Source organism: Bufo bufo, chromosome 3, assembly GCF_905171765.1.
Source record: "Bufo bufo chromosome 3, aBufBuf1.1, whole genome shotgun sequence".
Classification (NCBI taxonomy): Eukaryota; Metazoa; Chordata; class Amphibia; order Anura; family Bufonidae; genus Bufo; species Bufo bufo.
The window spans coordinates 144,043,738-144,056,394 of NC_053391.1; the positions used below are offsets into that span (position 1 = coordinate 144,043,738).

A 12,657-nucleotide genomic window follows, 5' to 3' on the forward strand; every position below is an offset into this window, starting at 1 on the left:
ATATGACTTTTTGATCACTCAATTGTTTTTTTGGCTGAACATGGTGACTAAAAAAATGGCAAATCAAGTGTTTTTAGATATTTTTTTCATTACAGCATTCACCTCACAGGAATTTTTTTTCATAGCTTTCGGAAGCAGCGATACCTGTTATGTGTATTTTTTATTTATTTTAAATTTTTATTTTAAATGTAAAATTGAGAATGGGGTTGTATGTGTATGTATATGTGTGTGTGTATATATATATATATATATATATATATATATATATATATATATATATATATATATATATATATATATATAATGGAAAAATATTAAATATAATATATATATTTATTTTTTATTTTGTTTTTATTTTTTACTTTTTACCCAATGACTTTTAGGCTACTTTCACATTAGCGTTTTCAATTCCACTATTGAGATCCGTCATAGGATCTCAATAGCGGAAGAAAATGCTTCAGTTTTGTCCCCATTCATTGTCGATGGGGATAGAACTGAACGAAACGGAATGCACCAAAATGCATTCCGTTCCGTTTGGTTGCGTCCCCATCGCGGACAGAATAAGCGTTTTTCTGTCCGCGATGTGGTGCGGAGCAAGACGGATCCGTTTTCTCTGGCACAATAGTAAACGGATCCGTCCCCTATTGACTTTCAATGGTGTTAAAGACGGATCTGTCATGGCTATAGAAAACATAATACAACCGGATCCGTTCATGACGGATACATGTGGTTGTATTATTGTAACAAAAGTGTTTTTGCTGATCTATGACGGATCCGCAAAAATCGCTAATGTGAAAGTAGCCTTACATGTTCGGTATTAGTCAGTTTCTTGTAGGACTAGCTCAGCTGAATGTAATGATACCTTTCACTTAGTGATCCATTGCTTCATTCCTGAGAAAAAATACTTTGTGGTTAATATTTATGACACATCACATTATATCATAAAACGTTTGCAGACAGAAGACACCTCCAGCATGGTTATTAATTATACCATAAACATGATGCTGTATTGCAAAACGTTCCAATAAATTGCTGAGTTGCAATGTTGCTGTAGCTTTCTGAGGATGTTAGATTACAGGTGAGCATGGAGGGGCTTCAGATATGTAGGCAGGTTTCAGGGATATTTTAGTATTTGCCTGGATTAATACATCCAACAGTAATTGTGATTTTCACGTGTGTTGTATTTTTGTTTTTTTTTATTCTTAGATTTGGAAGGAGAAAACCTAAACCTTAAATGTTTCACTGTCGTTTGAACAAACTTTGCATAAAGCAGTTTACAGGTGACTATAAGAAACTGTTATATATCTTGTCATTGAAAAATGCTTCTTTCCTCCCCTCCTCTTCCCGAAGTTGTACCCTTAGGCCTCATGCACACGACCGTTGTTGTGTTCCGTGTCCGTTGTTCCGTTTTCCGTGATTTTCTGCGGACCCATTGACTTTCAATGGGTCTGTTGAAAACTCAGATAATGCACCGTTTGTCATCCGCGTCCGTGATCCGTGTTTCCAGTCCGTCAAAAAAATATGACCTGTCCTATTTTTTTTCACGGACAACGGTTCGCGGACCCATTCAAGTCAATGGGTCCGTGAAAAAACACGGAGACACACAAAATTGTTGTCCGCGTCCATTTTTTTCCTATCATTTGCAAGGCAAACTTGACTTGGATTTTGTTTTCACTTTTCATGTCTGGTGATCCTCCAAAAATCAAGGAAGACACACGGAAACGGATCACGGAACAACGGAACAGCTTTTTGCGGACCGCAAAAAAATACTGTCGTGTGCATGAGGCCTAACTCTGAATTCACTTCTGAATCCCTCTTGAGAGACGATATGGACTTTCAGCTCACTGGGGGATTAGATTACATGTTGCCCATAGAAGTCTGTGGTGGCGGAGAGGGGAGAAGTAGCCAATTGATAGAGAGGCACACAGACATGCTGCTGCAGCTAACAGTGTTTTGCTTTCTCACAGCTACTGGATTCACATCTACACTGCTCAGTACTTCTCTATAGTGTCTTCCATGCTGCTGCTTCTCTGTATGTGAGAGATGGTCATAGGGGAGCTGCATCTCCTCTCCTCCTCTGTGTGTGGGGAAACATCATGGTAGCGAGTCTTCACCCACTAGTTCGGGGACAACTTTAATGTTTTTACATTTTATAAAGTGGTGCATATTGCTAGGATATGTCACCTGATCATGTCCCACCTGGTGAGGTAGATCTACTAAGCCACTGGTCTGGATAAGCAGGTCTTTAGCAGCACAGACATCTGGCGCTAGTGCAGTGAAGCAGAAGTATAGATTCAGCAGAGTGGAAGCACAGATGCAGCGAAAGTGGAACTAATGCTGAGCTGTGGGTATGCAACCAAAAGCAGAGTTCAGGAACACTAAGGGTAGCAGAGCAGTAGTGGTGCCGTACGGACGAACATGTCACTCGGCCTAGGAAAAGCTGAAAGAAGGGCGCCGATGCCTTCTCAAACAGCTGATTGGCAGGGGTCCCAGGTGTCGGACCCCCACCGATCAGATACTGATGACCTATCCAGGGGATAGGTCATCAGTATAAAAATCTCGGATAATACCTTTTAATGTAGCAGAGATGGATGTAGCAAGGCTGATGTAGTGGCAGGGTCAGGGGCACAGACTGGCAGCAGGACACTTGACATCCTGAATTTTCAGGCAGCATCCTGCCTCCAGAAATGGCAGCATGACGTCATTAGAGTGCTGATATTCAGGAGAAAGGACCGAGCATGCCGGAGGAGTGGGATGGGCGAGTAACATATCTCTTTTTTTGATCAGTGAGGCATCAATTTCTGGGACCCCACGATCTTCAGAATGATGTTCCCTTCATTTTTTTTTTTCCTATTAAAGTGGTTTTCCGGTTATAAGAAGTTATTGCTGTATGTCTCTATCTCCAACTATCCCACGGAGAATGAATGAAGCATCATGCCAGATGCTCGATCAGCCGATCCCTTCGTTTTGGGGTACACTGCTTCGTTTTTGTGATCGGTGGTGGTGCCAGTATTTAGACCCCCACCAAGTTAAGTTATTCTGTATCCTGTGGATATCCTGGCATCAGCCAAAACTTAATTTTAATCAGTCTTCAAACATTTTGTTTCCTATAGAATGGATTATCTTAAATTTGAAGCAATAACCCTTTTTTATCCCGCTTGTCATTTTGATGCTACAAATTTATAGCATATTCCCCATCTTTTTTCATTGGTGTACGATGCAGTGTCTGTAACTCTTTACCCATTACATAGTGAAAAGACGTATACGGATTTAGGCTCTTTCATGTCAGTGAGTCATGGACGTGCGCTGTCTGTGTTCCCCACAGACCGCACACATACTCTTTTGACTTCAGTTTGTGTATTCACACATCAGTGGTTTTCCTTGGACCATGGGTCTATGGTGACACCACAGAAGCATGCATCCATGTTTGATCAGAGATTTTCATGGACCATTGGTAGGAGATGCTCTGGAATTTTACTTTTTGGCCTAGCAGTGTCTGGGGAATACAGATGACACACGGACCAAACACGGATTCTTCGCGGATGCACCACTGACATCTCGTCACAGATGACGTCACCGACATGGACGTGTGGTGCTGAGAAATGAAGCTTCTACCATGAATAACTCTAAATGGCTTAGAAAAGCGCTGGCAGGGTTTGCAGATTGACTGTGTACACAGGGCTGACATGCCTCCAGTCTGTACGCACAGGTTTCTTCTCCATTCTTTCTTGCATATTTAGAGTATAAGTGGTAAAATACAAGCAAGCCGTGCCAGTTGAGTAGAATTGTTCTTTCATTATACTCTGCTGACTAGACTTTGACAGGACACGTCCCCCACCGTGTACGATGCCAGAACTTGTCTGATGATACATTTGACCTCTGCAGAAAGACAGTGAGCTTGTGTGTATTCAGCGTCTTTTCTTTTTCACCTTTTTTTTTTTTTTTTTTTGTTGATTGTGGTAAAATTCCCGGACATGTATTTCTAAAGTGCCCTTGAAGTGCTAATGCAAACTGATGTTTAAAGCCAGTTCTGTTGGCAGCTGCATGTAATGTGACTGTCCCTATTACCATAATCCTTTTTTATGTTTCTAAATCTTTCTAAAACTTTAATTGCCCAATTTCACTAACTTTTTTTGAAGTGACCTCTCCCTTCAGTGACAGATAATTGTGCAGCACTTCAAGTGACGTCTAAATTTATGGGCTCATTAAAAATTTATAGGAACCTTTCATTCCCATTTTTGCATCTTTTACTATACTAAATTTATTTAATTTATTTAATGTGAACTGGGTGTTTACATGCAGAATAATAACCCATGACTTGATACTGCAAGTGGACAGAACTATGACATAATTACCAGAACCATTGGGAAGAAGGGATGCAAAAGAGCTCTTAGCAAGCTCTGCCTCTGATGTAAGACGGCTATCCTATCAGTCAATGTTCAACCTTTTAAACAGGCCTTGAGACATAACCTGGATAATAAATAAGCCAGCATCTCATCTGCTGTTTGGGGTGCCCCTCATCAGTGCAGAGCAGAGAGTACTGGGTACTGGCTTAACTGGGTGGCTTTGTCTCCATCAAGGGCATTTTATGCTAACTGTAGCTTCACACCTCAGTTTAACTGGAACGCTAGTCTGTTCCGGCAGATAAGTCTTCTGGAGTTCACCAGATCAGGCCGAGTCCGACGGACCCCATTGAGTATAATGAGAACCAGTCCTCTTCCAGCAAAATGCTGCTTTCGAACAGATAAAAAATGTTGCATGTAACAGTTTTTGGCTGGCCAAAACACAGCACTCTTGCCAGAAAGCGTCAAGAACCCCACTAGATTTTATGATTGTCAATGGAGTCCGGTGGTGAATGGCAGTATCCAGCTGGGCCAGATCCGGTGAACTTCGGCAGGCTGTTTTCTGCCATAAAAGTTAAGTGGAGGTGAACCTACACTGATTTCTGTCAGTTGGAAGGACAGTATATGGTTAGCTGCAATAGAAGGCCGGACTGCACTCCCAGGAAAAATATGCATCTGATCGGTGCACGCTTCCGCACTGGTCAGGTCCACACTCCCCAGGTAAATGAGCCACAGATTCAAGAAGGAAGGCAGCATGTATGTATATATACCTGCTTATGGTATGTGTTACGTATGCTTGACCCCCACAGATCCAGTTTTTTCCTGTACAGTGAGCTCCTGGTCACCTGTCTACACAGCACGGCCCGTTCACTTGGAGATGTGGCTTGTCACATGACAACCATCAAGTGATGTCCGCCGTTACTGACAGTTGCTATTGCATCTCGATGTAATGCAGTTCCAGCCCCAGGATTAAGTTGATTTGGTGTGTTATAGCAAAGGTACTATCATTGGTTTATTTTGTGTTTTTATATAGCTGTCTTGAGTTTGATTTTTATTATGGGACTTAATGTTAACTGTTAAGAAGCATATATTTAGCCTCTATCGTATGCCAGTAATATGCCAGACATGCTTCCACTGCGGCTGTCGCCCAGACCTGCTGCATGTACTGTAGTTATTACCGGTATTTGATCCCAACCGTTATGCTTTATGCCACAACTTGATCATAGAAACACACACGGCTTGACAGACGCCCACCTAATGTTTTCAGTTCCCAGGATCTTATGGGGAGCAGTGGCTAATATGGGGGTAGTCCTGTTCAGTCACGAGAGGAGTATAAAGGTAATAGGTGTTACTTTTTAATTGTAATTAACATTTCAGTTGTAAAGAATATTTAGATAAAGAAATATCGAAATATATGAGGTTTTGGGGAAGGTAAAATCGGAAAAAGCACCAGGATGTGATGGCCTCCCCTTTGAAATATATAAAACCTTTTCTCAGGTGTTAGTACCAGAACTTAAAACAACATTGAATGAGGCCCAAAAAATAGGTGAGCTACCGGATTCCATGAAAGAGGCAATTATCACACTAATTCCAAAAAAGGATAAAGAACAATTAGACCCTGGATCATATAGGCCAATATCTCTTTTAAATACGGACGTTAAAATTCTGGCAAAGGTCCTGGCCGACAGGCTTTTGAAGGTGATTAAAGTTGTAATAAACGTAGACCAGACAGGTTTTATTCCCGGTAGAACGATATATTCAAACATAAGAAGGCTGTTCCTAAATATCGAAGCTAAGAGATTAGAAGTGGGTGAGAAAGCTATACTTTCACTAGACGCTCAAAAGGCATTCGATTGTATTGAATGGGAGTACTTGTGGGCAGTATTAAAAAGAGTAGGTATAGGAGAGGGATTCATAAGATGGATCCAGCTAATATATTATAATCCAAGGGCTAGAGTGATGGTGGATGGGAGCTTGTCCCTGCCACATGCCCTATATCGGGGCACTAGGCATTGATGCCCTCTCTCACCATTACTATTTGCTATTGCGATTGAGCCTCTGGCAAGTATAATAAGAAATGATAGGGAGATTAAAGGTTTTCAATATGCGGGAGGAGAAGAAAAACTGTTAATGTACGCGGACGATATCCTATTATTTATGCACAATACTGGGGATCAGTTTAATAGAGTTATAGATATAATAGATAAGTTTGGTTTTTTTCGGGACTAAATATTGGGGGAAAATCACATATGTTATTAGGAGACATACAAACACAGGGAGATTTAAGGGTTCAGGTGCTTTAAAAACACGAGAGTTTTAAATATCTAGGTATACAAATTTCTGCAAATATGGAAGAATATGAAAAATTAAATGTACTCCCCCTGCTGAAAGAGCTCAGAGCCTAAATACATATTTGGAGAAGATTACCTATGTCAATACAGGGCCGGGTAAATTTGGTGAAAATGGTCTTCCTCCCCAAAATACTCTATGTCCTTCAAAATGCCCCATTGAGATTACCGCAGAATATTTTTAAGTTATTCGACAGCCTAATGGGGGATTTTCTCTGGAAAGGTGCTGTTCCTAGGATAAAGAAAGAGATACTTCAGTTCCCAATGAGAGAGGGTGGGCTAGCTGTTCCGAGCTGTTTTTTTTATTATTTAATAATACAATACGGTCATATAAAAGGCAGCTTAAATGGCTTAGTGGGTAGGCAGGTAGTAAATAGATTGGGTTGGAAAGAGGAATGGAATCACTTAGAGGTGTTGGAATCTGGTACACTGGGTAAAAATAATACAGGAAATAGAATATTAAATTTACTGGATTATATATGGGTGGAAATTAAAAAAATATTACAGATTAAAGGGTTTTTGCAATATACACCTATTTGGAAAAATTCCAATCTTAAGGAACTTCAAACGATTAAGATGTATATAGACTGGGAAAAAAAAGGGATGAAATACCTAGGCCAGATATTTGAACAGGACAAATTGAAAGACTTTAATACACTGGTTAGAGAGTTTGGGATTCCCCAAAAGGACATGTATAAATATTTTCAGTTTAGGAATGCGTTGCGGACAGTGGGGCAGGATGATAGATATAGAAGGGAAAAATCAGATAGATTGTACAAATTTACCAATGAGGGTGAAAGAGGAGGGATAACTGAAAAAAGATACAAGATTTTGATGGAGGGTAAGAAAAAAGGGATTATAATAATAGCTAGGAAAAAATGGAAAAATGATTTACAATCTCTCTCGGAAGAGAAATGGGAAGACGCCCTTAGAAGTTATGCTGGGTTTCTGATAGGGGTTCACATAAGATTTCACAGTTTTTCATAGTTCACAGATTACATCGATCCCCACGGATGTTAAAAAGAATGGGTGTGAGAGACTCAGAAAAAGTCCCCAAAATGTAAGGGAGAAAATGCAGATTTAATACACTGTTTCTGGAGATGTCCTAGACTGTTTAGATACTGGACAGAAATACTAGAGACTGTATATTTAACTTTGAAGGTCCAAATATTTGAAGATCCAGTAACCTGTATATTAGGGGCAACTGAACATCTAAAGTTAAATAAAAACATACGAACGGTCCTGATCAAAGTATTATTTCAAGCTAGACTCCTTATACTTAAGAACTGGGTAAAGGCAGACCCTCCGACAGTGGGACAGTGGAGAAAGGCTGTGGATAATCTGATTAAAGAAGAACAGGCGATGGAGGGCTATAGCAAAAGATCACAAAATGTTGATGAACTATGGAAAAGATGGTTGCTTTAGGGCTAGATAGTTGTGTTTTTTTTTTTTTGTTTTTTTTTTCTTTCGCGTCCCCCTCCCTCCCCCTAAGGGTGTGGGTGGGTATGAGGGGATTGAAAATTAGTCTTTTTTAAGTATGTAAGATTAATGTTTCGGATATAAATTGTAACTGAACTCTATTGTTAACATGGAAATTTTGATTTTACTATTGTTAAGCTGACATGATAAAATAAAAAAATTGAAAGCAAAAAAAAAAGAACATTTCAGTTGTAGGTAGCAGATCTTGGCTGGTGTTGTATGTAAGCTCTCCCCATTACAAGTACAGTTTCAGCGGTATCAAAATGTTCACAACATGAATATATAATATGAATATATTAATATCTCTGCATCATTGATTAACTAGATAATTGTTGGTTTGGGTCCAGTTCTCATCACTCCCTTGGTATGGATTTACAGTGTGCTAAAAATTTTAAGTGTTTTCCAGGAGTTCAATATTGATGGCATAGACTCAGCAAAGGTCATCAATGTCTGATTGATATCCCCTAGCCTTAGTTCAATCATCTGTTTAAAGAGGCTGCGGTACTCCAGTGAGCACTGCAGCCTCCTTGCCTTACATTGTACAGTGGTCATGCTTAGTATTGCAACCCAGGTCCATTCACTTGAATGGGACTGAGCTGCAAATACGCTGTGTGACTGTCGAACATGACGTTGCTGGCCTAGGAACAGGCCGTGGCTCTTCAAACAGCAAATCGACAGGGGAGTCAGACCCTCACTATCAGATATTGGGGGGCCTATCCTCAGAATAGGCTATCAATATTCTACTCTCTTGAAAACCCCTTACTGTGTCCCGGATTGGGAAGCTGACTCGACATCAGTGGTCCATTATATACTGGACCGCTAGGTACCACAATATGCTGGCCTATAGATGGTCCGTATACAGTAGTCACAAACCGACTATAATGCTACTAAAAGTATAATAAGACTATTATTTTCTCAGAGGGATTACACTTATCGTTATTTTATATCTTGCTCTTTCCTGACACTTTGTAGATTTTCTTGAGGAACAAAATGACCGTTGTGAATAGTCTGTAAACGTGCGCCTGCGTAAAGGTGAAGGATGACGTAACGCGCGACCTTTGGATGAAGTGAATATTTTATACCCATTTCAGCACCACAGAGAGCTGCACGTAAGCGGTAAGAAGCACATAATAACTGAACAGGAGCTGTCCTCTCCTGACATATAAGTAACAGCAATGTTTTCTTACAGCCCAAATGCCCCGTTCCTCTGTTATTCTTCCTAAAAATATCTGAAAAATTAAAATTGAGCGATTTTGCCATTTCTCATTTCATAGATGTCTGACTGTAGGAAACGTCCCTTTATAGAGGGAAAACTGTGAAGCACCATTGTCACTGTATGCAATATGTTTTTATTCAATTCCAGGAAGATTAACAGAGCAACACTACAATGCAGAATTCTAATAAGAGGTGCCCAGGTACTGTTAGTTTAGCTTCACAGATATGTAAGTGTCCATTGAAAACATTGGGCCTGGCAATTATTTCTTTGCCAGTGGAACAAATACATGGGGGGGGGGAGGTTACAACACTGTGTCTAAACTAAAAACTCCTAGCAACCAATCGCGGCACAGCTTTTAGTTCATATGTTGCTCTGAAAAACCGAAAGTTGTATGGTCATTGGTTGCTGTGGGCAACAAAGATGCTTTTTCGTTTAGACCGCTGTTATAAATGTGCCCCATTGTGGCCGATTGCCAGGACTCCAAACAGTTGGACCTCCTGCATGACTATACAGTATTGTTGTACATTATAGAACAGGTTGCTGTACTTTACATCTGAATTATGTGCAAAATCTGTTTCAGATAAAAAAAAAAATGTTGATCTCCTCTTCAGACGTAATTTCCTTTGCTTACTTTTAAGGCCACCATAAAAAGTATGGCAAAATCACGCTCAAGGTCACCCAGGTGGAAATCCAGGTTAGTATATGACTTTAGCCATGTGACATTTTATTGTGGTAGAAAATGTCTGCAGCAATTTTTAAGGGGTTTTGCTGGATTTTTTCACTGATGACCTATCCAGAGGATACGGTAGGTCATCAGTACAAAAAAAAAAGTCATGGAAAATCCTTTTAACTGAACACTGACCGTGAATCTCTCTACAAAGCCGTGTATGGAACTAGATGAATGTGTTGCCTATTTGCTATGTATTTCACCCTTTGTATTCCATTGAAAAAGCTGCAAATCCATGACCGAGATCCTGCAACAATACGCCACATAGTGAGCATGCTGCAGATTTGAAAATTAAACTTTATTCCCTAAAATCTGCACTGAACTTTCAGCAGTGTGTGGACAGGACAAGGTCTTGCTATACCCCATTCAGTTGCATTGTACTGCATTGTGTGGCAAGCTTTTGGTGTGGAATTACCACATCATGTGAATGAATTTATCCTCAGGACAGGTCATCAATATCAGATTGGAGGGAGGCCAACTTCCAGCAGCCCCCCCCCTCCCAAATCTGCTGTTTGAAGGGGTTGAGGTGCTTGTCCGGGCGCTGGATCCTCTTCAATGTTTAACTAATAGGTCGTCCCATTCACTTAAATGGAACAAGCAGTTGTAATTACACTGCACTGCCGCTATCGTCTAGACGGCATACAGGTAAAATTTGAAGAGAAAGTGTGCCGAAGCCCCTTCATACAGCTGATCATGGGGGAATCAGACGCCTACCAATCTGATACCGATGACCTACCCTAAGGATAGGTCTTCAGTATTATGTCACTGCACAACCCCTTTAATAGTATTTAAAAGGCACCTGTCACCACTACTGACATGTCGGTTTAACCCCTTAATGACCGGGCCATTTTGCACCTTCGTAACCAGGCTTATTTTTGAAAATCTGACATATATATGTGGTAATAACTTTGGAACACTTTTACTTATCCAAGCCATTCTGAGATTGTTTTCTCGTGACACATTGTATTTCATGACAGTCATAAATTTGAGTCAATATATTTCACCTTTTATTTGTGAAAAAATCCCAAATTTACCAAAAATTTAGAAAAATTCGCAATTTTCTAAATTTCTATTTTAAAACAGAAAGTGATACCTCATAAAATATTTATTAGTTACCCCTAACCTCAGGGGAATGTTATGTCTGCCTTTGTATGAGTAGGAGCTTTGCTCCTCTCTGGATGTGTCACTTATCCATGAGGCCCTCCTTGTGGAGCATACTGTCACGGTGGGGAGTGGGGGAAAAAAAACCAATGCACAATGTCTATATAAACCATGCCACTAGGCCTGGAAGCCAGGATAAGGGAGAGGGTCACCTCCTATGCATTGATCATTCGTTATTACACTTTATGTGCCAAGGTGACTAAACAATTGGTAATTTTGGCACTGTTTTTATTTTTATTTTTACAGTGTTCCCCTGAGGGGTTAGGTCATGTGATATATTTTATAGAGCAGGTCATTACAGACGTGGCAATACCATAATGTATAACTTTTCTTATTTCAGTTTTACACAATAATATAATTTTTGAAACCAAAAAAATAATGTTTGTGTCTCCATAGTCCGAGAGCCATAGCTTTTTTTTATTTTTTGGCTGATTGTCTTAGGTAGGTTCTCATTTTTTGCAGAATGAGGTGACAGTTTGATTGGTACTATTTGGGGGGGCATACGCCCTTTTGATCGCTTGGTGTTGCACTTTTTGTGATGGTAAGTGGCATTGTTTTTATTTTTTTACCTGAGGGGTTAGGTCATGTGATATTTTTATAGAGCTGGTTGTTCCGGACGCGACAATACCAAACATGTTTAGGGTATTTTATTTTTTTAATTTTTACCCAATTATAAATGTTCGGATATGGGAATATTTATATATATATATATATATATATATATATATATATATATATATATATATTTACACTTTTTTGACTCAGGCCCACTTGTTTCTTGAAGATCCAGTGAGTCTGATGGCTCTACAATACACTGCAGTACACTGTATAAAGTATTGCAGTGTATTTTCATTCACAGTAAGCCTGATTAGGCTCCTGCCTCTGGAAGGACCCTGTCAGGCTTACATACCATGGCAAGCCTGGATGCCTGTGTAAGGCGTCCAGTTGCCATGGTAACCATCGGGACGCTGCCACAGCAGAGCAGCAGCCCGATAGGAGGGGGGAAGGAGGAAGCTCCCTCCCTCTGTTATGATCAATCATGCCGCTGCCACAGCAGCGCCCGATGGGCGAGGGAGCTTCCTCCTTGTTAACCCCTTCCATACAGCGGTCCCTACGCACCGCGGCATAGAAGGGGTTAAACGACCAACATCTGTGCCAGCATCTATATCAGCTGTTACAATAGATTGTCAGCTGTATGTTACAGCTGACAATCTACTACCGCTCGGCCATCCTGGATAATTGTGGGTGGTGGGGGGGTTAGCCCCCTCATTGTTACGCTTGGCCATCCTTAAGGGGGGTTGATCGGGACACAGTAAACACAGCAGAGAAGCCCCGATCTCCTCAACACTCACTGAGGAGATCACAACTGCGCTGCTGAACGCT

General features: G+C 40.5%; 1 protein-coding gene across 4 annotated transcripts in view; it reads left to right on the plus strand.

Annotated features, from left to right (window-relative positions):
• BCLAF3 (BCLAF1 and THRAP3 family member 3) overlaps window positions 1–12,657 on the plus strand; it is a 101,234-nt gene that overhangs the window by 23,396 nt on the left and 65,181 nt on the right. For 2 of the 4 annotated variants that reach the window (XM_040423669.1, XM_040423672.1), the window contains exons 2-3: window positions 9,143–9,286; window positions 10,025–10,080. In XM_040423669.1, coding sequence (XP_040279603.1) covers window positions 10,040–10,080 — 41 coding nt within the window. In that variant the 5' untranslated portion in view covers window positions 9,143–9,286; window positions 10,025–10,039. Of the gene's footprint in view, window positions 1–1,206; window positions 1,281–9,142; window positions 9,287–9,966; window positions 10,081–12,657 lie in introns of all 4 variants that reach the window. The other 2 variants (XM_040423671.1, XM_040423670.1) reach the window with 2 other exon arrangements.